This window comes from Oreochromis niloticus, linkage group LG7 (assembly GCF_001858045.2).
Source record: "Oreochromis niloticus isolate F11D_XX linkage group LG7, O_niloticus_UMD_NMBU, whole genome shotgun sequence".
Lineage (NCBI taxonomy): Eukaryota > Metazoa > Chordata > Actinopteri > Cichliformes > Cichlidae > Oreochromis > Oreochromis niloticus.
Genome location: NC_031972.2, coordinates 40,227,068 through 40,252,818, shown reverse-complemented (window position 1 = coordinate 40,252,818; position 25,751 = coordinate 40,227,068). Strand labels below are relative to the sequence as shown.

At 37.9% G+C, this 25,751-nt stretch overlaps 2 protein-coding genes across 6 annotated transcripts; both read right to left on the bottom strand.

The window, feature by feature from the left end:
* Positions 1-1,950: 1,950 nt before the first annotated feature.
* spam1 (sperm adhesion molecule 1) lies at positions 1,951-7,980 on the bottom strand. 3 transcript variants are annotated; one of them, XM_025909207.1, is made up of 5 exons: positions 7,098-7,927; positions 6,902-6,951; positions 5,412-6,336; positions 4,554-4,643; positions 1,951-3,802 (listed from the first exon to the last, which is right to left on the bottom strand). In XM_025909207.1, exons 3-5 carry the CDS (start codon positions 6,324-6,326, stop codon positions 3,473-3,475), a joined length of 1,335 nt encoding a protein of 444 aa, XP_025764992.1. In that variant the 5' UTR covers positions 6,327-6,336; positions 6,902-6,951; positions 7,098-7,927; the 3' UTR covers positions 1,951-3,472. The 3 variants fall into 3 exon arrangements, with proteins under 3 accessions (XP_025764992.1, XP_013129274.1, XP_005454274.1); XM_013273820.3 differs by lacking the exons at positions 6,902-6,951; positions 7,098-7,927 and adding an exon at positions 7,936-7,980; XM_005454217.3 differs by lacking the exon at positions 7,098-7,927 and having other exon boundaries at positions 6,895-6,950.
* A 643-nt stretch (positions 7,981-8,623) lies between these two features.
* hyal4 (hyaluronidase 4) lies at positions 8,624-25,005 on the bottom strand. Of its 3 annotated transcripts, XM_019361189.2 has the most exons (6): positions 24,979-25,005; positions 24,109-24,270; positions 17,963-18,090; positions 16,190-17,179; positions 11,960-12,049; positions 8,624-11,323 (listed from the first exon to the last, which is right to left on the bottom strand). In XM_019361189.2, the coding sequence occupies exons 4-6, from the start codon at positions 17,144-17,146 to the stop codon at positions 10,823-10,825; spliced, it is 1,548 nt and encodes a 515-aa protein (XP_019216734.1). In that variant the 5' UTR covers positions 17,147-17,179; positions 17,963-18,090; positions 24,109-24,270; positions 24,979-25,005; the 3' UTR covers positions 8,624-10,822. The 3 variants fall into 3 exon arrangements, with proteins under 3 accessions (XP_019216734.1, XP_019216733.1, XP_003449274.1); XM_019361188.2 differs by lacking the exon at positions 17,963-18,090 and having other exon boundaries at positions 8,668-11,323; positions 24,979-25,003; XM_003449226.5 differs by lacking the exons at positions 17,963-18,090; positions 24,979-25,005 and having other exon boundaries at positions 8,668-11,323; positions 24,109-24,298.
* Positions 25,006-25,751: the final 746 nt, after the last annotated feature.

Sequence of the window (25,751 nt, the reverse complement as noted above, 5' to 3'; positions counted from 1 at the left end):
ATGGCATCATGTCGGGGCAGCATGAATACGAGTAAAATTTTTTTTTTTTGCCGATGCCCGTGATGCCGCCCCCACCACGATGCCGCCCCGGGCAACCGCCTGTGTCGCCCGTATCAAAAACCGCTACTGGATAGGTTTATATTGTTAAATGATAATTGTGAGACAACATATTTCAATTCATTTTACATTGAAACAGTAATGTAACGTACTGCATTACTGTAAGAAAAATATTCTGCATAGTATGTGTAATACATTACTTTTGAGTACTAAAAAATGATCCCAGCAGTGATCTCAACAAAGCCGGGAAATACCTCCAACATGCAGAAGCATTTGACCACATAGCAGTCAGTCTGCAAAATAGTAATATTTTAATTCTGTTTAGCAATCGTGATTACAACAGTGAGAATTGATAAGAGAATTTAATCGATAATGGAATCAGAATGGCTAAACTCTTATCAATTCCCAGCCCCAGTTCTTTAGTTGTGGAAAAAATCTTCAGTTTTTGAAACAATGTAATGTTTAATTTTAGAATGTTGAGTTCCAGGTTCTTGTGAGGCTGATAGTGTTCTGTTATGTATTTTTCTATCTGTGTATGCTTTTACTGCATTAGCAGTGTTGTGCAGGGCAGGCGGGACGGACTCAGGCGCAGACTGAGGAATACAGTTACACAGTTCTTTATTAAGCAACACCGGGTGCTCTATATACAGGTGGTGGTGGCGGGGGGGGGGAGGTGGGGGTTTCCAGGGGTCCACGGGGTTAGGGGAAACGGGATCACCACACTCACTCAGCTCCTCTCGCTCCTCACGGAGAATTCCTTCCTCACACACAAACTCCACGCCAAACTGCCAACACTCACACTCAGGGGCTCCAAGATTCATGATTCGGGACAGGTCCGGGAAATCTAATTACAAAAACGAACGTTAATTCCAAAGCAAGCACTAGGAGAAACAGAAGTTTGCAGAGCTGAGCTTTCACTAACATGAGTTACTCAATATTCCAGCGACGAGTAGCTCAGCGCTCCTGCCTTATGAAGAGGCCAGCAAACAAAGTGATGAATCTCAGGTGGGTGATTAACTGCAGGTGTGTGGGTGAAGGCACGAGCCCAACATGAGCTCCGCCCAGCCAGAGCGATAGGAGTGCTCGAGAGAGAGAGAGAGCGAGAGGAGGCAAAAACCAAACCAAAACATTTGTAGCTGCGGGGCTGACCGGGCAGGCGCAGGGACCATGGCAGCTCTGTCAAAATCACAGTCTTTCCAAAGTCTGACTTTACTTTTCTGGGTTATAATCTCTACAGTTTTGAAAACATCTCCAACATCACTAGCTGAAATGCAGCCTTAAACCATAACAGAGCCTCCCGTGTGTTTTACTTTTAGATCCTGTCCATCTGTTGTACAATTTTTCATACATTAAAATGGGAATAACATAAAATAAAATAAAAGTAAAATAAAATGTTTTTGCAACATATAATGTGGCTAGATATAAAATTTAAAAGGAGTTCTTAGCTAAGTTATATTTCTCATATTTCTTTATTTCTTATATTTTGTTTTGTTTTTTATTTTTCTTGTATTTTGTACACCGCTGTTGCTTCCTTTAAAAATGGCCAGGCACAAGGACTAGACTGAAAATCACTGAATAAGGAGTCGGTGTCCAAAGAAAACCTTTAAAGACCTTCAGAGAGCCTGGAGAACTAGAAACATTTTTTTTTTTAAAGTATGGAAAAATAAAATATTTGGTCTGTCATGGTTATGATGCAAATTCATGTGTTGCAAATCATTTTTGCTTCAGTTTAATGTACAGTGTATTAGATTGTAGGCTGTCACCATTAGTTGTTTTTCTCATAATGTGGCTTTGAAAAATGTACTTTTAGTAGTAATCCCGTTAATAAACCTGGTAAAGTAGCTATACACTTAAAAAAGATGTATCAAACACAAAGAAATAAAATACAACTTATTCTCTTTGTGACACTCGTGTTTATTTCATTCATCAAATCATTCTGATTTACAAGCACACGAATAAGATGTTAAAGACGAATGATGTCACTGTTCTGAGGACATGAATGTATATCTGCATGCATTTGTATTGTTGTTGCTCTGTTCATGTCACTTATTAAGGAAACGTTTCCATTTTTGTTTTGTATTATTTATTATTATTTGTTGATTCATACACTCAGCGGCCACTTCATTAGGTACATCTGTTAAACCACGCCGTACTGTTAATGTGTCATCAGCCAATTAGGTCAGCAACTGAATTTAGGTGTGTAGCCATGGTCAAGATGACCTGCTGAAGTTCAAACAAAGCATCAGAAGAGGCACTTTTTCTATTCTAACTGAATACTCAAAGCAATTTTCATTACAGGCCTCACTCACCCAGTCATACACTGATGGATGAATCCGGGCCAACTAAGGGTCGAGTATCTTGCCAGGGACTGAAGCACCAACCTTTCAACTGATAGACCACCCGCTCCACCTCCGTCCCTGCAGTTGTTGTCAGTAGTTATGTGGCTGACAACAACTGCAGCAACTGTGTGATGCCATCAAGTTTATATGGTTTAAACATTTCTGAGAGACACAATGAATCTGTGCCACAAAGAAGTCAGTTCCAGAAGCAAAATGGTGTCTATCTACAAGGGGTATCCAATAAAGTGTCAAATGAGTGTATACTTCATGTGTAATAAATACAGGGTAGTATTCAAAAAGGCATATTACTAATAAACAGATCGAAAAAGCACTGTGTGAGTGAAAAAGAGAAAAGCAGAGCCCTTTACCTGCAGGTCAACAAAAGCCCTGATGAAGTAAATGTATTATTGTCTAAGGTCACTGAGAGCAGAAGCAGACACAGGACGTGTACAATCAAGTCACTCAGAACAAAGTGTTTTCCTTACACTATGTACAGTATGCTTTATACATAGTACACTGTGTGGAAATGCTGATGACTAAGTAAGACTGCATCCCTGTTAGAATGTTGAATCATACATGCCAGACTTTTGATATCTGACGCATCAATTGTGAAAATTCATATTTTTTCAAAATATTTTGAATTTATTTAGTTAGTTCAAAGTTCAAACCTGTATGACAGGCCTATTTAAATTCATAAAAAAATTAACGACAGTTGTGCTCTGATGTTTACAACACAGGTAATGTTTCCAAATGTCTTTCCAAATGGTTTCTTTGTAATGTAACAGACAGAGGCTTCGTCTACTCAACTTTACATTAAGTTACATTTTTTAAAATTCAGTTTAGTTGAGCTGAATTTAGTTTAATTAAGGCACATTTACATTTAAATAGTTAAAACTGAAGTTTAAAGGTATAGCTTGTCTTAACAATTATTATTATTATTGTTGATGTTGTTGTTGTAGTTATTATTATTAATAGCACTATGTTTTGAGGGAATCATTTACTTACATTCCTTTCTGTTTTTGAAAAATAGATGACTGATAGATAATCACATGAAATAATTCTACTTTCCCTACAGATTAAATCCAAATGAGTTTCATGGTGGTTGGGTGTACTAGTTTGGGAGAACAGTTCCGCCCTGCGTAGCACTGACAGGTAAAGTTTTCAGCCCAGGCACTGAGGTCTGCAGCAGAAGGGAGGCCAATAGCCACATACTTCCTATAAGCTCGTATGATGTGGAATTGGGTGGGGTTTAGGTGCAGGTAGTGGCGAGAGTTGTTGCTCTTCCGGACACAGCGGCCTTTCCCCTGGCACAAGACTTCGCTGCAGAGCTTGGCGGCTGCGGTCACATTAGCAATGTAAGGGTTCAATGTGGATCTCAGGTACTTGGACAGAGCATCACAGGACGCCTGCAAAGACAGGATGGAGTTTATATGACAGGCTCGGGTGTTCAAAAACTTCAAGATGAATGTCAGCAAAAATATTTTATTGGGGTAATTAAAGTCCAAAAAAACCAAATTGCTTAATGAATGTTTGTGGCCAAAGGAGGAACGTCAACTGGACTGAGAACATGGATAGTGGCAGTAAGACCATCTAAATGGTCTGTTTTATTCCTTATAGCACACTATAAGGAATAAAACAGACCATTTGTATTCAATTGTGCCACTTTAAATTGGTTGCAAGACAATAAGATATTGTGATCATGTGAACATCAAATGAGGAGAAATTGAATCAAAAAGCAGCTGCAGCAAATGAAGCTGCAATACCTCTTTCACATGTCTGGTAAACAGAGATAAACAGTCACAACTGTTAGTTCCTCTTAAGAGAGGAAACAAAGGCATGTTAATTATTTGTTGATGAAAGGCGGGTCAGTTGTGTTCCTGTTTTCAGACCTGTGAAGAGTTACTAATATAGAGTGTTTTTATGGCTAAAGACAAATGCAGAAACTTAGGGTGGTTCATGTGATAATTTAAGTCGTTTCTCTTCTCAAGAAACAAACAAACACTGGATTTGCCATGTTACCATGTTGAGAAGGAATCACATTGCTCAACTGGTAGATTTTTAATGCTGACGTGTCAATAGTGTGTTGAGTTAGAATATCCTTTAATGACAGGAGACCAGATCAAAACTTCCAGTAAATATCAGTAAGCTGTGAATTACCTTGTTGTTGTAGTCTCTGGAACCTCCCCATATTATGACCCCAGAAGCTCCAAGTGCTGCAGACTCTCCGATCGTGCTGATTAGATCTCCCTGAAAGAGCAGGAACAAAACATTTTTTTTACCATCAAGTCCCATTTAGAGGGCTGATTACAGGCATTTTTGTCATTGTCAGCTTGTTGTTTTGAAACTGAATGGTCTATCTCGGTCTGTTACACCAAACTTAATCTCTATTTTCTGTATGTACTATTGTAGGGTCTACCTTACAATGTAAAGAGCCTTGAGGTGACTGTTGTTGTGATTTGGAGCTGTATAAATAAAACTGAAATAGTGGCAGATTCCACACTTCTTGTTGTTCTCTAAATAAAAAGGCTCAAAGTAATTTCTTCAAGAAGAAAAAGTTATTTCAGTCAAATAATCGCATTTTTAATGCCCTACGGCCAAGGCCCCCAAACACCCCACAGCTTCTCTCTCATTCAAATCTTTTAGAATCCGTTACAGAAAATATCTTAGATATTTCTTATAGATGGAGAAACTTTGGTTGAGTTGATATAAGGTACTACAAACTGTTCAAAGTGAATGAACTCCAAACCTTTATCACATTAGAGTTCTCATTTGAGTCCTTCATTCTCCTTTCAGAGCAGTATTAATTGATGTTTTTATGTCGTTTTCAAAAGTTTTTAAAAAATAATTCTTTATTTGTTGAGTTGTTTTTCTGTTGTGTTCTTGTGAATGCTTTTTGAAATTTAATAACTGTATTTAGGTTCAAATGACAAAACCCTCATGTGATGGGCTGTTTACTGTAATCATAAAGACGAAGTGAATAATGTGCATAAATGTGATTTTAACACAAACACTCACCAGGGTCTGAAACTTTTTGGTCTGATCCCGGTACAGTGGCCTGCAATAGACATAGACTGGCATAATGTATGGACGTTTAGGCAATGCTGCCACCCTCAGAGCCTCAAGAACACGGTTACGAACAAAGAGCGCAGCCCGGGGAGAGTTCCTCAGCTTCTGGTGAAGGTAGACTGATGGGAAGAGAGCTGTGCTGCGTTCCCACAACCAAAGCATCTGGTTGTTCTGCTTGTGGGTCTTGTGGGAGCACTCTCCCGTGTAGCCAGGCTTGTTCCATCCATAGTTGAAGCAATCAGGAAACAGGTAGAAGCCCCATCGGTGGTTTGGACGCTCGCCAGTACCAAGGCTAATGGTTTTTTCCATGAAGTGACGCCCAGCCCGCTGGAACTGTTTCTTTGACAGGTTACGAATATGTTTTAATGATAAAAACGGGAGCATCTGCAGGGTACTACCGATGGACAATTTCTGATAAATGCGTTTTGAACCCCAGTTCTGGTCCCACAGGGGGCGCCAGGATTCCCAGTCAATGACAGCCAGCCCAAGAGAAGAATCCTGGGAGATGTAGTGATCTATTTGTTTTTGGGCTCTGGCCAGGTGCTCTGTCAGGTTGCCATTTTGGGGGACCCCACCGCTGTAGAGCTTATGCTTGACAGTATCAGCTCTAGGGTAAAGGCCAAGGCGGTCCTCATAGAAGGTGGTGAGAAACTGACCTGGCACAGCTGCGGGTGTTGTCACTGACTGGAAGGCTGCAGTGTCCAACGGGATGCGAAGACGTTTACAGTGCTCGACTGGCATGTTCCATATAACCACAAAGGGATGGTTATTGATGAGCGGTGGCTCAGTTGGAGGTAGGGCAAGGGCTAAGGTGATAGACCCAATTACACAGAAGCCAACAGAGGAGAAGAAGGATGGGGCCATGGTAATAGCTCTGGACAAGCAGGGCAGACAGTGGATAAAAGTCAGCAAACATCAACATAAATCATAGCTATTTTGACAAAGTCTGTTTTCTCTTTGAAATAACCAAACTCCGCCTTCTTCAAATGTGATAAAAAGTGGGCACTTTTTATCACATTTGAAGTTACTTGAAATATGACTCTCAGTGAAAGATGACTTTTCATCATTTTTACATCTCAAACAATTAATGGAGAAAACAGTTATTAGATGCTCTATTAGATCATCAGTAATAGGTGGATACATAATAGTTCTGAAAGAGCTCCACTTGAAGCTACAATAGTTAAATACTACTTTTATAATATATAAATACAACAGGACACAAAGGTTTTTCTGCAGTTAGAATGTAAGATACTTCCTCCATTATTATTTTATGTGTGTGTGAAAGAGAAAGAGGAAGATAAATACCACATAGCTCTGCTACATGCATGCTCTGTGCTCAGAGCTCAAAATGTCAGCAGTGGCTCCAATTTATGTAAATGATCATAATCAGCAAAACAGGGACAATTAGACCATTTTAGGTGTTAGAACATACACATAACTGCTTGGAAAGATGAACCAAACCACGAAGCTCCCCCAGTGGCTGAGCAATCTGCTCTAGTCAAAGGAGTTTGCAAAGAAAAGCGTCTGGACTTCTTTGAGTTGCTTGAAGACGCAACTCAAAGAAGTCCAGACGCTTTTCTTTGCAAACTCCTTTGACTACGATGACCTGGATGACTGAGAACCTTCACAGACAATCTGCTCTAGTCACCTAGAGTAGGGTAAGATCACTTCCTGACTCCTGAGTGTTCAGAGTTCGAGTTCACTTCCCTAATCATCATCTGTAGGGGAAAATATATGAAAACAGACTAAGTTTAGTCCCTAACAATTTCCTATGTTCATGCCATAAATGTATATTTCATTATATATTTAAAAATATTTATATTTATGACAAATTTTAAACAGCATATCATTTAGAAAATGATATTTTGTAGGAGAACTGAACAGGTTGTCAAGTCATGACTCGAAATGCCATTAATACACATTCTAAAAAGTATTTTAAAAAATATGGTTTATTTAATTTTAGTGTGACTTATTGATGTCTAACAACAACAAAATAGATTTGGCCTTTTAGGCTGAGTCCTTTTCAGTTCTTCTTTTTCCTCTTGATCAATAACCATTTATACTGACAAAATTAACTTTTTGTTTGTGGATGATATTATTTGTAAGCAGCAGAATAGTCGTTTTACAATGGACTTGGAGTGATAAAAGTGCTAAATAATGATATAAAATAAAGATATTTGTAAAAACTTCCTTCATATTTGGTGTTCAGATTGAGCCCTTGTGAATGTGAATACATATGTTAACTACATTCTGTTTTTGATATCCTTTTTGCTCATCCTGGTAAATCAATATAAAATTTAAAATGACTTAAGGATTTCACAGCATATCTATAATCAAATTGTCCCCATTTTGAAAAGATTGATTCCATATTAACAAATCTTTTTAATAATATCCTTATCGTACTAGGTTATCTCACTATTCTTTTCAAATCAGTCAACATTTTTTGGATATAATGTAACGTTTTAGCTCCTACCTGTTGCTGTCTTCAATGGCTTGTCATAATACTTCAGTGTTTCTCAAGTAATTTTTTTGCTGTTTCATGTGTCAGAGGAAACAGTTTCTTCTCTCTGGTAGATCCTTATCTAATTAACATACTAACTGGTGAGTGGGTTTAGGCTGTCAGGTTACAATAAATGATACAAAACATTTGGAAACAGTTTTGGACAAATACAATCAACAGTAAGATAATTTAGTGAAAAAAGTTTTTAAAAAGTTGCATATTTGCAAGATGAAAGTAAAACTCAAAATGCATGAAAAACAGAATGGTAACGAAAGTTAAAAAATAAACAACAACAGCCTGGTTCATGTATAATATTTCTGGTTTGTACTGATTTATCGCAAAAATGACGCGACGATGGCAACATGTTTTTCATACTTTAGCTTTGTGTGTATCAATTTCATTTGTAAATCAGGAGATTGTAGTGCATACAGTATTATTTTTAGTTACTTTTTCTTAAGGTGTTCATTGTTTTGACAACATAAAATAATCTTATTTTAACAGAAAAGGTTATATAAAATCAAAACTTTTCTGTATAAAAACATATTTGCATACCTTTTTACTTATTACTAAATTTTCCTAAACATTTTCTTTGTTCTTTAGAGTTTGTCTCTTTAAAAAAAAAAAAAAAGACTTAAAAAGGTTTCCACAGGGTGGATCTAGCTGGGACTTGATGTTTGAGCTAAAAGGGCCTCTGAGCAGAAAATATTCTTGCCAGGGCAGTCATCTCACACCAGTGACTCATCATTGGTTCAGCCTTCTGTTCCTTTTTCTCTCTGAAACGTCTGAGGTTCAATGACTGACTGCAGAAAAGGTAGTCAACGTTTTTCAAGGCACAGTTTTTTTTTCATTGTTTGAAAGCCTAATATAAAGACAAAAATAAATAATGTGAACTGAATATGAATCTGCCCCATCAGATTCATATCCAATCTGATCTGGATCAGTAGATTATCCGGTTGGCTTCAACTCAACTCACTAAGCGGAAGTTGTGTCTTTGTTGCTTCCCCTGAACTCATCACTTTATGTAATAATGGCAAGAAACGGAAGAAACACACTGTAGCTTTGGAAAGTGTTTATTAGCAGTGCATTTACATTCAGGTAACATTTTTCATGTGTTGCATACTCCTTGTTACATATGTAGTTTACAATCTTAAGATTTAATAAAGAATAAAGTGACTACAGAAAATTGTTACAATTGCTACACAAAGTCTGAAGTAAAAACCTAAAAACATTAACCTGAAGCCAGGCTTGAGCCATCCATGTGACGTGCGTCACTGTTACTTAATGTTAAATATTAAAATTTATTGGTTACCCCTTCTACCCCTTTTTTTTCTGTCTCTTTGACTACATAAGCAACACAGGCTGCCTTTTCGTCAGCTATATAAACTGCAACAAACTGCCAACTTCTCCCAAGGTAATCTTTCTGGTTAGTGTCATTACAAATACTCAATACTGCTTGTTCAATCTGAATGTAAAGCAAACTTTCGATTTTATTTAGAAAAAGTAACAACATTGAATTTTATTATCTAATGACTTTAAACTGTTTTTGTTAGGAACAAGGATACCAAATTAGAAGATTTTCTTACATTGTGATATGATTGGTAAAATCAACAAATTCCTAATAGATTAATGAAAGTTAGACCATCTACAGTTTTATTACTGAGCAGACAGTATTTGCTGATGGAGGCTGGTTCTAAAACAACAAATGGCGAATAGATATGACAAGTTTGTTTTGTCAACTTTGGCATTGTAGTTATAAGTATGCTTTATACTTGGAATTATCCAGAGAAAAGCACATTGGGACACAGAGAGAGAGAGACTGAATAAAGAGTTTCACGAGAACCTGAGGCATCAAAAAAACAGTAAACTCTGGTAAAAAGGTGAAATTAAAGGACCTCAGTTTCCAGAGGCTGTCTGTCAGATACAGTGTGTGCCATCTCCTGCATCCAGTTCAGTGCTTCCTTGCACTTTCAGTTGTACATTCAGAGACAGTAGCCGTTTACCAGTCACACTGAGATGAAGTAGAATCAAATACAAAATCCAGAGATCAATAATATAAAAAGTCTTTCTGTTCTTTAGGGTAACAAACCCAACAGAATGTATTCTGAAGTTAAAAGCAGCTATATGCTGCATCCTAACAGGCTCCAAAACTGTTTGTGACATCTCCTGGAAAGACTACAAGTAATAAGTAACAATACAAAAATATAGATCTGTGCATATACCGCAAAGTATAGTAACAGTTCATTCAAGGTATTGGAAATAAAGGATGTCTTTAAAAATGCATCAAGTCTTTGTAATTGTGCTCCTACATATGGATGTGCAGTACTGTATTTTGAGCACCCTTTGGCTTTTGTGGACAAAAACGGAGGATCATCCTGCAACAAGCCAGCTCTGCCTTTTTTCATGAATCATAAGGCATTTCACATGATTTCTCTGCAATATGAGTTACAATGAATAAATTCAAGCATGTATATTGGCTGTGCAGTTCCATTTTTTTCTTCTGTTTTAATGGGTACACTGCTAATTTAGGCCATAAATAATGTTTAGTCTGAATAAAGAAATAATTGACTGACAGGAAATCATTTTCTGATGGGGTTAAGTGTTTTCACGAGACATGTTTTCTGCATGTATTGTATTTCAGGTGGTATTTTGCAACTGTTTATAGCACATTTATCAAACAGCATCAGCAAGACGTTCCTATTACTGCAATTAGCTTTATGGTGCATAAAGTCAAGTTTATGTCAGTATCCTTGGATAAAATAAAAAATACATTTTGAATTAGAACATTATATTTACTGCAGTGTTGAAATGCAACATCTACCTGCAGCTAAATTGAAACTAACTTTCTCTTTTGAAGCCATCTTCAAACATATATCTTTACTAATAATAAATTCAACAGGAGCAACAAAGTTAAGTGATGAGTGACGCAAGTTGGCGGTGCCGCACTCTCTCCTGCCTCCTGCTGTTCACCCTGTTCATCCTCCCACTCTGTCCTCTTCTTGTCGTGATCTTTGTACTCCTCCTCCTCCTCCCATGGCCCTTTATCTTCTCTCACTTTGTTGATGCTGTCACAGTTCTCACCATTGTGGCCTTCATAGCAGTGGCAGCGAAACCTCTCCATTAGTAGCTGCTGTTCATGCGGTGAATGCCAGCCATTCACAGCAAAGTCCCCATCCCCAGAGGGATGGATGCGGTAACTGTCAGCACTCAGGTGGAGGTAATGCCGGGCGTGGGGGTCCCGGCGGACGCAGCGACCATTACTCTGGCACAGGAATTCACTGCAGATTTCTGCTGCCCGTGTCACATTGGTGATGTACAGACCCAAACGGTGGCTTAGGAAGGACTTGACGTGGGTGCAGTTATGCTGTGGGAACAAGGTGAGACTCGTAATAGCTTATATGATACTACAGCCAAAATTTTTCAAGTGTGTCATCATGTTTTTCACAGTTTGTTCACAGGCAAAGTAACATGGCCATTTTATTTGGATTAGGTTATTATTGTAACATTTTGAGTTTAGTGGCATCACATCAAGTTCTGCTTTAAACCAAATGATGACCCAGACTCACTATAACAAAGATGTGTCAGTGCTTAAATATAACCTTAAAATGAAAATGTATAGGTTGGAATGGATTGGCATCCTTACAGATTCAGATTCCTCATGGATGAAAGCAAACTTTCAAATTCAGCAGAGGTTGAAATAATTATTTCCCCCACTGTAAAGCAACTTGAAGAGACTGTTGTTGTCAACTGGGACAATATAAATAAAACTGAACTAAAATGAAGTGAATTCCTAAAGATGTGTTAGGAATTCAGCTTTATGTATAACATCTCTGCACAAAAAATATCAATCACAAACGGCAGAAGAGCATATGCATACACAGTCTCCTCTTGTGATTTTGTTAGATGTTCATAATTATATATCTCCATATGCAACAGCATATATGATGAATACATACTACAAATAATTTTACTTTGTTAATGTAGGGCAAAGACCACCTACCCTGGATGAGGTCAAATTTAAATCTCCCCAGATAACAAATCCTGCAGCTCCCAGTGCAGCACTCTCCCCTATGGTGTGGATCAAATCGTCCTACAGGAAAAATACAGGTAAACCCTCACATCACATCACACATGTCTGTCACCATCACTAACACGCCACCATTTAAGGCAGGGATCTCAAATTATTGATGGCCAAGTGCTGATGAAGTAGCTGAAGAAAAGAAAGATTAAAAAAAGAGCAATAAAATAACACAAAGATCAATATATAAACTTGTGTGTGTGTGTGTATGTGCACCGTGCATCTCTGAGATCCTGGATTTGAACGTTGAATTTTTAATACTGCTTGGACCACACTGCATTTGTCAGTGTTACAGTAAGTAATTAGTTGTGTTGTGTTGTGTGTCTTCTTTTCAAAGACATTAGCTGTTAACCTGCCAAATCAACAGATCATGCTCAAACATTTGGTTTTCCCTGAACTTCCACTAGATGGCAGTAGGGAACAGATTCAGAGTATAGCCTGACTGTTTAAGCATATTGTTACTGAAAATGATGTTTACTGAATATAAAAAAATAATAATTAAATGACAATTAATTTGAAGGGCTTGGTTGCAAGTTTACCTATTAATAATATGTAATCATATTAAGCATTACACAAAACAATATTTGGTTTTTGACTTTTTCTTTGGAACTTCAGGATTTGTAATTCAAATGCTGATTTTTCTTTCTAGTCAAAGTAAATCTTTAAATTGAGGCCAAATGGTGATTGTTTGGCAGTCATGTGAACGCACAAAATGACAACATTTTCCACTATAAAATGCAGAACTGATCCCTTTGTCACATTGTGCTTGTGTGTCTATTAGTACCATGATGATTCCTTGTACTTTGATTCCTTGTTCCTCTCCTGTTAGGGTTTTATTTATATTTTTTTTATTAAAGCTGCTTTTGTAAGCTGATCTCATTTCCAGAGTCTTGCATTTGGGTCTATATTTGAAGCTTGGCAATGCAATAAAATTGACTTCAGGATTTTGATTATGGATGATTACTGCAACCACCATACAAACTGAAGATTAAAGTTTCTCCAGGATATTTAATCCTGTTTTCTGTGAAGTATATCACTAAAGGTTGCCATTCATATTTTAACATAAGTTTGACATATTTTATTCCAGCCCTACCGATTCTGATGAATATGGTGTCTCTATTGATGCTGGAAACGCCTTTGATCGAGTTGTGTTCGAGTATCTCTCCTTCCACAGATTTCGTTCTGGAGCAAATTTTATGGTGTGTTTTTTGAGTGGCTCAGAAGTGGAATAACTTGCTTTAAGGACCTTGTCATAGTTTACAAACTTGCATCATTCGAACAACTTGCTAGTACAGTCTACCACCATCACACTTTTTTAGATACTTGCAAGCCAGGCACTTTATTTGTTCCTAGATTTCAGGCTCAAGCCCTCCACCAGAGCCTACCCTATTAGACAGTACCCTACAACTTAATCCAAACAATAGAGGGCTGATCTCCCTGCTTTACAATAAAATGTTATACTTGACACATACCTCAAAACATTATGGAAGAAGACTTAGACTTGGGCCTCTATGCTCACAACATGACATCATTATGTGCCCGCCACCGTTTAATCCAGTTCAAAGTGGTGCATGGAGCCAACTTCTCAATATCCAGATTACCTTGTATCTATCCTGAAATCACTCCATATTGTGATAGATGAAAAACTGCTGAAGCCTCTCTGATCCATGTCAGTGGCTCTATATTGTTCTACCACTAGTAAAATCCTGCTTTTTTTCTAGTTAAACTTTTTAGAGACCAGTATGGAACAGGACTGCACAGGTGCCAGTACTGTTATATATACAGTATAAAGAGTCTTAAGTCAACGTGGAGGCTGAAACATATTTTCCTTTGCGGCTACTGCTGCTGTACTTTTTGTCCTTTCCAACCTTTATCCTCTGACTCATTCTGACATAACTAAGGTTTTGCTTATGTGTGCCAACCACATTTTGCATACATCCCAAACTGCAGTTCAAATAGCAAAGAATATGTTCTGCTTAGAGGTTTCGATTCACATTTACTCATAAGACTGAAAATCAGAAAATTCAGACATTGCCTAAAGTTCTTGTTGTATGGTTTTGGAATTTTAAAAACCAAAAAAGCTGTTACTTTTTAAATTATCTTTTGAAAATGCATGTTGTATTTAATTAATCCACAAACTTTTTAATGCAGTTTTGATCAGAATGGTATAAGGAAACAGCACAATTGTCTTTTATTGTCTAAATAATACAGTGGTTTTGATGTCAAACATTTAAGACATATAGTGTGAGTGGCCAAGAAAAGGAAGGTACTCAATTCAAATTCTGATGTTATGTTATATTCCGCTGAGCTTATTGAATTTGAGCAGAAACTTCATTTAATTTCTTAGGAGATTTATCATGAAACTTAGCACACATATTGTGTGGGTATCCAAAAAGAGGAACTCATTGAGTATTTCATGTCAACTATCAAAGATGATTTTTTAAACACATTTTTGATATATCATCATGTTTAACTAACTTTTTTCAGAATTGTCATTAATGTTTAAAATAATTTTACAGTTCAATAAATCTGGAAAGATTTGAATGACTTTCCCATAGAAGTTAATCATGAATGAGGAATTGCATTACCAGTAAAATTCAGAAGAAGAATGAAAGAACAACAACAAAAATGCTTTTGGTTCTATTTTCTCTTAATTTGCTCAAGATAACATGAAGCAAGGCCGACCTACCACCCCTAAGCTGCCATAGGGTGAGAGATGGGATTCATCCTGGACAGGTCGTCAGTTTGCAACAAGGCTAATGTAGAGACACAGACAACAATTAATCAGGCAATTAACCTAACCCCACTTACTGCATGTCTTTAGACTGTGGCAGGAAGCTGAAGTACCCAGAGAGAACCCACACAAGCATGGGCAGAACATGTAAGCTCACACAGAAAGGCTCTAGCCAGAAGGACTACTGTAAAACCCAGAACCTTCATCCTGTGAAGGAACAGTGCTGTGCTGTTGTGTTATGGTATGTCATAGTGCTTTAAATAACAATTTAAAAACCAATAAAAAAAAATTGGTTTAAAAAAATGTAAATAAAATATTTAAACACGCGCCGGGGACGCGGATGGACTCCTAAAATAAAATGTAAATAAAATATTTTTAAAAATAAATTACAGGTTGGGTTTGTTTTGTTTTTGTTTTGTTTTTAGGTCTGCTTCAAAATTCAGATAAAACTGAGGTTATTGTACTCAGCCCTACTAATCTTAGAAATATAGTGTCTATGTATGGCATGGTACAGATGGCATTACCTTCTCCAAGGTAATGGAGTGGTTTTTGACCATGATATCTCCTTCAATGCACATATAACACAGATGTAAAACTACTCTATAATTAGAAACATGTCTCATTGTGATGGTGAAAAACTAATTCTTGCATTTATTACTTATAGGCTGGACTACTGCAGTTGATTATTATCATGTTTTCCTAAAAGCTCCCTGAAAAGCCTTCAGTTGATCCAGACAACTGCAATAAGAGTATTTGAGAGAGCATATTTCACCACATACTACTATATCTGTCCAATGTTGCTCTAGCCGTACTTGTGGTTCTTAGGGTAGATCCTTCAGCTTTCAGGCCTTTCTTCTGTGGAACCAGATCCCAGTTTGGAATCAAGGATTATTGTAGGGTCTATCTTACAACGTACCTTGAGGTGACTGTTGTTGTGATTTGGTTCTGTATAAATAAAATTGAATTGAATAAAATTGAATTGAATTGAATTGGATCAGGTAACCCTGAACCCTCCCTTAGTTATGCTGCAACAGGCATAGGCTGCGGGTGATGAGGTGGTCATTTCAGCCTCTCTGTCTTTATACACGTTTCTTTATTTAATTATTAGTTATTATAATCTCTGTGTCTCTTCCACAGTGTGTCTTTTGTCTCACTTCCCCTCACCTCAACTGAAGGTTTCCTTTTGATAGAAGGGATTTTTCCTTCCCACTGCAAGAGCTTGCTCATGGGGGGTCATCTGATTCTTGGGGCATTAGGCTACCTTAAAGGAAGTGTTGTTGTGATTTTGTGCCATAAAAATAAAATTGAATTAAAAGTATCCCTGAAAAGGAAAATGAACTACTTTGTTGCGTAATGAATATTATCCTGAACACACAGTAGAAAAAAATATATAATATTTTGGTAAACTTTGTTCTTACTGTAGTGAGAAAGTTGAGGGCCTCATCTCGGTAGCCCAGCCTCAGGTACACATAGGTGGGGAGATCATACTCCTTTGAGGTCAGTGAGGCGACTCGGAGCGACTCTCTGATCCTGTGCTGGGTGAAGTGCAGGTTGCTGATGCTGTTGCTGTGATGCTTCCTGATTGTGACAGAGGGATAGAGGGCCATGCTGCTGTTCCATAGCCACACCAGCTCATCATTCCTCAGCCTCTCCAGCAGGGGGCAGAAGCCTGTATAGTTCTGATCATGCAGGTTGTAATTGTGGCAATCAGGGTAGAGGTAGAAACCCCAGAGTGCACTTGGCCGGAGCTGTCTCCCCAGCTGAATGGTTTTTAGCATGAAAATCTTGGCACTTTTCTCAAACCTCCGCCGTGCCAGTTCCTCCACCTGTGCTGCAGTCACGTTGATGTATGCTTTCTTGGTTAGCTCCTTTGATTTGCGTCTATAGATGTCCTTTTTGTGCCAATTACGGCTCCACTGAGGTCGCCAGAACTCCCAGTCGATAACAGCCAGGCCACGAAAGTCCTCTGCAGGTATGAAGTGGTTGATGTCCTGGTAGGCTTTGAACAGGTGTCGGTCCAGGCTGCAGTTTTGAGGTAGGCCACCAAAGACGGCTTTGCCATGTGGGGTGTAGTGAGGGTAGTAGCCCAGCCGGTTGGCATAGAAAATCGTGACGTTCTGGCCTGTCCAATCAGCACGTGGGCTTCCCTGGATGTGGAATAGGTGGTTAACGTTGGTGGTTATGTTGTACCTAAAGGTGCACAAGTCCAGTGGAGCATTCCAGGCAGCAATGAAAGGTTTTCGGCCAATCAGAGGCAGTTTGGCAGGTTTCTGACCAAAAGCTGAATGAAATAGCAGAATCAGCCAGGAGCAGGTGAGCGCAACAGGTACAGCATGGTGGGAGGAGGAGTCCCCAAGCACTGGCACTACAAGCATTCTGGGATTCAGAAGGTGCAGCTGTCAGTCATCCTGACAAAGGAACAAGTGACAGGGAAAAAGAAAAACAAATGAAAAACAAAACTCAGACATTTTATTGATCTGTAAGCCATTTTTAAAAAATTATCTATTATTTCACCTTTTTAACCTGCATGAAAATTGTTGTATCATCTGTCTAATGAAAGGTACAATAGCAAAATAGTAAAGGTAAGGATGGCAAAACAATAAAGCAAAACAGAATAGGATACTAAGATTTTCTCTGGGGATTTTATATATATTTCACGTGGCACCAGCTTGGGTCCCGACCTCAGAGTTAAGAGACTCTGTTGTCACATATAATGCAGCATTTCACTAAACTGACAGAGACTTTTTTATATATAAAATGTTGCAGTACATCTGGTAAGCTCTCCTAAATTTCATTTGCCCCGACTGTTTTTATATTGTTTGGCAATTTTATGGAAGTCACATTTGATGAGCTCAACAGTTCTTCTGAATTAACAATGGTCTGGTTTAACTGTTTATTTCATCTTTCAACACAATAGAGGATTGTCAAAGCTTCAACATCTGACTTTATGAGTGTGCATGGACATGGAAATTTGCCATGTTCAAGTCTTGAAAACATGTTGCATTTACTCAGCTTTGACATTCTACATTGCTTACTCTTGGCCTTTTACTCTTTCCAAAATACATCAATTATTAAAAGGATTTCCATGGTATGAGTCAGAGGTCACATAGACTAAGTCAGTTGACACCTAGGTACATGGACTTGTGCTAGACACAGCACAGCTTTCCTGCCCACATGTAGTCTCCCCTTACCATAACTGAAGCCTCAAGCCGTAATGACAGGTCTTCCTTCCAAATTTCTCAGGAAGTTTCAGTGTTTGCTGCATCCCAACTTTTTCAAGCAAATATCCAGTCACAGAGCAGAGACAACAATCAGATGTCTGAAATGTGGATGTTCAAAAAAAATTTCACTTGAATTTCTTTATTAAAGAAAATGCAATTTATTTATATGCTATTTATTTATTGATTACCCTTTTAGTCATCAGATCAGATCAGATCAGATCAGAGAGACTTTATTTATCCCCAAGGGGCAATTAAGATACAACAGAGCAGCATAATGTTAAAGATAACGACAGGGCATAAACAGGCAATAAGAATAAGATAAAAAAATACTTAGAATATACAGTATATACATTGTTTTAAAATTAAAATGACTGAATAAGTGAATAAATAATTGTAAGTGACTAAAAGTGAATAAAGTGTCAGCAGTATAAAAAGAGTGTAGAGTAGTTTATGTTTATGGGTGTGGGAAATGGTCTTATCGGCTGGAGTTAAAAAGCAGAGTGGCTTTGGGGACAAAAGTGGCTCTCCTCCTCAGTCCTGCAGGAAGTGCAGCAGAGGCGCCGCCCAGAGGGGAGCCATTGAAATGCATGTCGAAGAATGTGAGAGGGGTCATTAATAATTTTGGCTGGTCATCCAGTGTATGAGCAGCTTACTGGCTGAATATTTAGTAAAGTACTGATGGCAGATCCTGTCCAAAGTTTCATGTGTTCCTTCCTTTGCTGAAAATACAACCTGAGGCTAGCTGTAACGAGTCATTCGTAGTTAATGTAAATCTTCTATTTTATCTTCTCACTGGTGTTCTTGAGATATAATGATACACCTTTTTAAATGTTGTTCTCATTATATGGAAAGGTTATTTTTCTCTTTTTTTCCTCTCTCACTTTCAGTTCTGCTCAATACACAATGTCTGAATCAAATTACTTTATTTTTGCACTGTTTCTCTCTGTATTCATGTGACTGCTGCACTTACTGTTAGCAGTTTAGTTTATAAAGTTCACTATACTGTAGAATTACAGTAAATGCATAGATGATTTGATCAGAGGAATGTTAGTGATTATTCTCTTTGTTAGTTTATGTTTTGAGCAAAATGGTTGAGCTGATTCAATTCAATTTTATTTTATTTCTGTAGCACCAAATCACAGCAACAATTAGCTTCAGGTGCTTTATATTGTAAGGTAAAGAGACTACCATATTAAGAAAAACCAGAGACAACTCCAACATCATATGACCCCTTATGAGCAGTGGAAAGGGAAGAACAGTGGGAATGAACAAACTCCCTTTTAACAGGAAGAAACCTCTGGCGGGATCAGGCTCAGGGAGGGGCGGCCATCTGCCATGACCACCTTAATGCATATCAAGACATGGCAGATTTCTTTTCTGGAACCCCCGTCTGTGGATACCATCAAACATTAGGTCATTGGTTTATACAGCTCTACAAACATACATGTTTTAATTTTTATCCATTGTTTAGATCATGATGTGAACAATGGCTACATACAATTGTTTTCTACTTTTGTTCAAATGATGACATCTGCATGATACCATATGCTAATATTAAACCACATTCACTTTATTTTTGATTTTTTTCTGAAATTGCTCAATGTCTTCCTAAAACTCCTATTGCCTTTCTGTTTTTTCCTAGTAAAAGTTGTCATCTTAGTCATGTTTAAAAGAGAAAGCTGAAGTTGATTCTTTAGAAAACAGTGAGATAAGAGTCCTTTGCTTTGCTTTTTGTTTTCCAGGAAAACAGTTTACACATCCTAACTATTGTTACTGTTCATAGACTGTATTTGAAAAAGATGGGCATCGCCACCGTCTTCTGTCAGATTTTGACCAAATTTTGACCATTTTACTGTTTTTGCAGCCGCCATGTTTTTTGTGATGGGGTTTCTTTTGTTTGTTTTGTTTCAATGAGTGGGACAAGTAAACATTTATCAACTAACAGAAGTAAGCTTGATTAGCAGTCTGAGTCCATCATTGATGGTAAGCTGTACTAAGCTTTCATATTCTCTACTAAGTGGTCCTTATCACAATAAATGATGAAGAAGAAGCCACCGATTAAACATGCTGGAATTTATATTCAAAGTCTGGCTTTGTGTTAAAATAAATTATTTATCCAGAGTAGCTCAGAACCACAACCCGGTCTGGCATTGATTAAGATAAGAGTTTGTTGATGTCTGTGGTTCTTGTGGACTGGCTCCACTCATTCAACAAATATTGTACAAGAAAGGATGAGAATATCTCATTTTCAGTGATTGTAAGAAAATTTGGGTGAATATGACCTACAGTTGCCAGTGTCTGAAATGTAGGGTTTATGGGAGGAATGTTGACATACTATGGTATCATTTGCAGTTACTTACTCTTTTGTAAGTTCATATAAAGATTGGAGGAATGGCAATTATTATTTTTGGTGAGTCATCTAAGTGTTGCTGTATAACCTCCACAACCCTTGTGACCTCAAAGAAGCTAATTTCACACCAGGTACTTCTCTGTAGTGGACCTCAGAAGGAAATGCTACTTCCTGTGTGAGGTGTTTTTAAAAGAGGACATTATTCTGAAAACAGAGATGTGAGGAGAGGGAGACTCATTTCTTGCTTTTGATGCTTGGGAACTGAGCCAAGTTCCCAGTGGGCAGGGCAGAGCAAAGAGTCGAAATAAAAGATATTCTCACAAACACCGTCTGTCACATAAATATGTCTCAGCACCAACTAAACATCGCCAAGTCACATTACTGTTCATTCAGTCAGATTCAGAAAGCTTAACACTGCAGGCTTCATATTCGTTGGTTATGTCTGGTTAAGAAGCAGACCTGATTTTAAATTCAACTTCCAATCTAATAAAATGGTCTCAATAAAATAGTTGAATAAAGAAAAAAAACAAACATCCTTACTAATTTAACCTACGTGTGTATGTAAAACTAGAATAGGAGGCAGATCCTTCAGCTTTCAGGCCCCTCTGCTGTGGAAGCAGTTCCCAGTTGGACTTGAGAGACAGACACCCTCTCTACTTTTAGGATTATGCTTTAAACTTTCCTTTTTTGACAATGCATTTGGTTAGGGCTGGATTAGCTGACTCTGAATTCTCCATTAGTTATAGGCCATAGGCTACTTGGGTTAGGGTTGGGAATAGGGTTTCCCATGATGGACCAAGTGTTTCTTCTTCAGTCACCTCTTTTCACTCACCATGTGTTTATACACCACTTTTCATTCAATCATTAGTTATTCATCTGTCTTCCACAGCAGGTTTTTTGCCTTGTTTTCCTCCCCTCGCCGCTTACCACTGGCGGCAGATGGCCACCTTTCCCTGAACCCAGTTCTGCCAGAAAACGGAGGGAGCTTTTCTTTTGCGCTGTCACCAAGTGCTTTTTCATTGGGGGTCATCTGATTGTTGGGGTTGTAGGGTCTTTACCTTACAATATATAAAACCTTGAAGCAACTGTTGTTGTGATTTGGCACTATTTAAGTAAAACTGAATTGAATTTAGTTCACTTAATTAGTTATTGCAGTTACTTACTCTTTAATGGATAAAAGGTCTAGGATGTCAACTGGTTTTAGATGTAATCAAACAAATCTTTAGGACAAAAAGGGTTCAAAGAATACAAATGAAATGACAAAAAAATGAAAGGCATTAACAATTCTGATCAGTACGTGATAGAATCTGACAGGAAAGACATGTCATTCTTACCCAGAACAAGCCTGACGTGCAAGTCTCAGGCTCATGACAGGAATCGTCTTCTTAAAAGCTATTGAAATATTTGCTACAGTAGTGTCTTGCAGTTTATCATCTTTATACAGTGTTACATTCGTACAAATGTGAGAGTTGTGTAACAGTGCTCAAAGAGCTTTGTTTTAAGTTTACCCAACTGATTTTGTATTGAATTTTCTCAAACTGAAAGTGGCCTTGCAGCTCGTCTCTGCTATCATCTCTTCGAGCACTCGAACATGACTCTGCCTCAGAATTTTCCACGAGGCACAAAAAAGCTGGTCAAACCATGTTAACCAGAGGAGAGAGAGAAGCCTTTTAACAAATGTTATTGCTGAGCAAATGTTTTCCTGATTCCAGAAAACAAAAGCTGGAAAACAGGAACTACCAAAGTTGAAATCTTTCCACTTGGCAGAGCCAGAGCCCAGAAATCGTTCTGCCAAACGAAAACGACTGGTGATTTGGAGTTTGGGGCTGGTTTGTCAGATGGAGAAAACACATATATATTCTGTTAGCGGATGTTTTTCGTGAAATTGTACAGGTATGTTTAACTACATAAGCTGATTAAACCTGCAAATCTCATAGCTCAGTGTAAATATTATTGTGGTTTAACCTACAATGGAAACAGTGATGAAAGCTCAGCCACAGAAGGCATGAGACTTGATGAAATTAAAATGATTAGTCAGTTGGAATTTGGTTAGACTGGATATATCGCATCACATCTAATCACATATCATATATCACATCTAACATGAATTAGATGCACTTGATTTTTAGGGCAGATATAAATCAATTAGGCTGCACGATGACATACAATCAGGATGGTGTCTGTGCATTTTCACAGGCATTACAGTTCAGTGCCATTTTCAGGGAGCATTTCCTTTTTCTGAAGATAGGTTATTAGGGAAATGTAAACATTTTAGATGTAGTCAGGCATTACTTGGGGTTTTTACACACACACACACACACACACACACACACACACAACACAATATAAAATTAACTTGATTTTCAAACTTTATATAGAAGTCAACTGTGCAGTTGATTCCATTTATTGTAATGAATTTTGTTTGCCGTCTCTCCCTCCCCTCACCCCCAACAGGTGGTGATGGATGGCTGCCCCCCACCCCCCGAGTCTGTGGCTCATTATAAAGAATTCTGGTTTAGGCCATTTCTGCTTTTGCTTCACTTTCCAGACCTGGAAGCTACTTTCATCTTTTATATACAGTCTATGGGTAGCTACCATCCCATCAGGTGTCACCTGGGCCCTGTACTATTAAGCAAGCTCAGCATGCCCAGGGTTTCTTTCTGTTATCTGGATTCACTTACTATAACAACAGCAATCAGGCAAGTGGTCACAGAAATGTGATTATCAACTTAAGTGGAACCAGTTTCCCCTGTGTGGTAACATGAAATGTGTGGCAAATCTATGACCAGTCATATTTATGGTTAAGCACCGCAGAGTAGAAATATTTGAAGAGGTTAGCATAATACTAACTCAAAGCAAGCGCAGCAGTGTAAATGTATGTGACAGGAAAATCACTGCACAGCAATTTCTGTTAAAAGCTGCAAGAATGTATCAAATCAAAGCACTTTAGTTGCTTTGATCAATAAGACTGGAAAAGAACTGCTGTGTAAAAAACATTTAGCCTGTTTGAGACGAGGAAAGAAAGCCGACAAAAATGCCCACTGTGTAAGCTTCCAGACCTATCAATATCACAATTATATGATTATATTATGAGAGAATTTGAATTGATTATAATCAAATATTCAGTAAATTAATGTTTAAAAGACAATTTTAGTTTTAATTCTTTCAGTTGCATGTGAGAAAGAATAACTATAAAAACAGGAGTCGATAGTAAGTTTGATCTATACTTAAATTTGAAATAAGGTCAGCAATTACAGTATAGGTGTACAGTATAGGTGAGTATCCAGCTGCTTTTAGTAACAATCCTTGAAAACTGTGATCTCACTTGTTGTCAGGTATTCTTGCTGTGACACTTCATGAGTCAAAGCATCCTTAAAATGATCGCAATTCTTCCTAAATGGGATTTTCTGTGTTACAGCTGATGCACAGCTTGTGCCTGTTGGGTAAAAACTCCACTCAGATGCTTAAGAAATTTGCTACCGTGCATCTGATTTCTCAATGGGAAAAACTCCTCACTTTGAGGGTTATTTTTTAACATTGAGCCAACATTCCTTGGATGATTGGGCACTCCTATCCTCCTCCTCCCCTTCCTGCATCACCCAGAGCATTCACCAAGGGTGGCTGCTTCCCTCAGGGTTTAAAAATACTATCTTCCTCTTTGTGCAGCAAAACAAAAGGTCCCAGAAAGCCATGATCCTTCAGCCTGATAAAATAAAAGTTTTTAACAGCTATCTGGTGAAAACATGCTAAGGGTGTAAGAGCTCACCTATAGATGCTTGGGTCTCTTCTTCAGGGTTCAAAGCAGGAGTCATGGTGGCTGTCTGTGCTGCATGCTTGCATTCATTCCCTCTTGCAGTCTGAAATACAAGCCAGCCATCGGCACTTATATACAGCACAGAGAGGAGACGAGAGGGAGGAGAAAGTGTGACTACCACAACACAGTGATTAGAGAGCAGAGAGGGAAGGAGGGAGGAGGGAAGAGAGGCACAGAAACAAAGGAGAGAGAGTGAGGGTTTAAATTTGTTAGCTTGTAGAGCTCATCAGATGTCTGATCCTCCCTGGAAAAAAAAAGTCCACTCATCCACTTCAGTCAGTCTAGAACACACATATAAACAAAAATGTCATCAACTGTCTGTGAGAAAGTCTGATCACATCAAGTCTCATTTTTTTTGCATATGAACTTTACATTCGATTAAAATAAGTTGTCCCTTGCTTTTTTACTCTAATATATTAGTCGTACACACTGATCTATATGTAGTATTAACATCATATAAAGATGGATACAGCTTCTGGGTGTGAAAAATGAAACCAAGTTGGCACTGTCTTAAACCTACATTATTTTAATGGCATTTTTGTCATATTGTACACAGAGATGGGCAGTAACTGTAATCTGATTACTTTTTTCAAGTAATGAGTAATGTAAGGGATTACTATTGCAAAAACGGTAATTAGATTACCGTTACTTTCACGTAGGAACGCTGCGTTACTGCGTTACTAAAACCGTGGTTTTTTGCGAGAATGTCTCATAAGCGAGTGCGACGTTCGTGACAACAGCTGTGTGCAGATCAACAATGGATAATATATGGAGTGCGGAGAGAGTATGAGCATGCAGCGTTTAAAGCGTGGAAGTACTGACCTTACTTTGAGTTTGATTCCATAAAAAGTGACAAAAACATTAGCGTCTGCTGTTCACTGCATGGGAAGAAAACTTCTTTTTAAACCCCTAAACTTCCAAGCAAGCACCGAGTGCGCTATGACGTAATGTGAAATTCACAGAGAAACTCGCGGATTCTTCCACTGACCGCTGCGGCACACCTGCACCAGGGTAAACCTCCGCCTAACCCACTCCTGCTTTATAGGTGAAAATAGAGCAACAGGACCGCTAGTCTTTGATTTTATTTATTTTCTGCTGTGTTTTACTTGCATCTATTTGAAAGAGTGAGTGTAAACACAAAAAAAATATTTTATTTTATGTGCTGGAATGTGCAGAAAATAGGTTTAAATGTTAAACAAATTTCTTCCTGTCAGAGAATGTTGCATATAATTTAATTTTTGCTTGATGCATAAAGTTAAAAGATTAAAACTAATAAAACAAGTTTTAAAAAGAGACATTTCCATTTGATTATATTTTGTATGATGAATTATGCAGAAAAAGTAGAATTGGACTGAAAGATCTATCGCTTTATTACCTATTCAGGTTGTAAATCGTGTTTTTAAAAAGTAACTAAGTAACTAAGTAATTAATTACTTTTGAAAATAAGTAATCAGTAAAGTAACGGGATTACTTTTGGGGGGAAGTAATCAGTAATTAGTTACTGATTACTTTTTTCAAGTAACTTGACCAACACTGATTGTACAACAGTGTGCCGCCTACTCCATGTCTTAGGGTAATGGCCTTTGTTGAACTAA

Bases quoted from the DNA above. Each gene is read 5' to 3' on its own strand.
- spam1 (XM_013273820.3), bottom strand. From the start codon at position 6,326: ATGGCCCCATCCTTCTTCTCCTCTGTTGGCTTCTGTGTAATTGGGTCT. The intron at 4,644-5,411 runs GTGAGTGTTTGT...CTGCTCTTTCAG, and splicing joins CCAAAAAGTTTCAGACCCTG to GGAGATCTAATCAGCACGAT. The intron at 3,803-4,553 runs GTAATTCACAGC...CTGTCTTTGCAG, and splicing joins CCAGAGACTACAACAACAAG to GCGTCCTGTGATGCTCTGTC.
- hyal4 (XM_019361189.2), bottom strand. From the start codon at position 17,146: ATGCTTGTAGTGCCAGTGCTTGGGGACTCCTCCTCCCACCATGCTGTA. The intron at 12,050-16,189 runs GTAAGAACAAAG...TTTTTCCTGTAG, and splicing joins CCCTCAACTTTCTCACTACA to GACGATTTGATCCACACCAT. The intron at 11,324-11,959 runs GTAGGTGGTCTT...TTGTTCCCACAG, and splicing joins TAAATTTGACCTCATCCAGG to CATAACTGCACCCACGTCAA.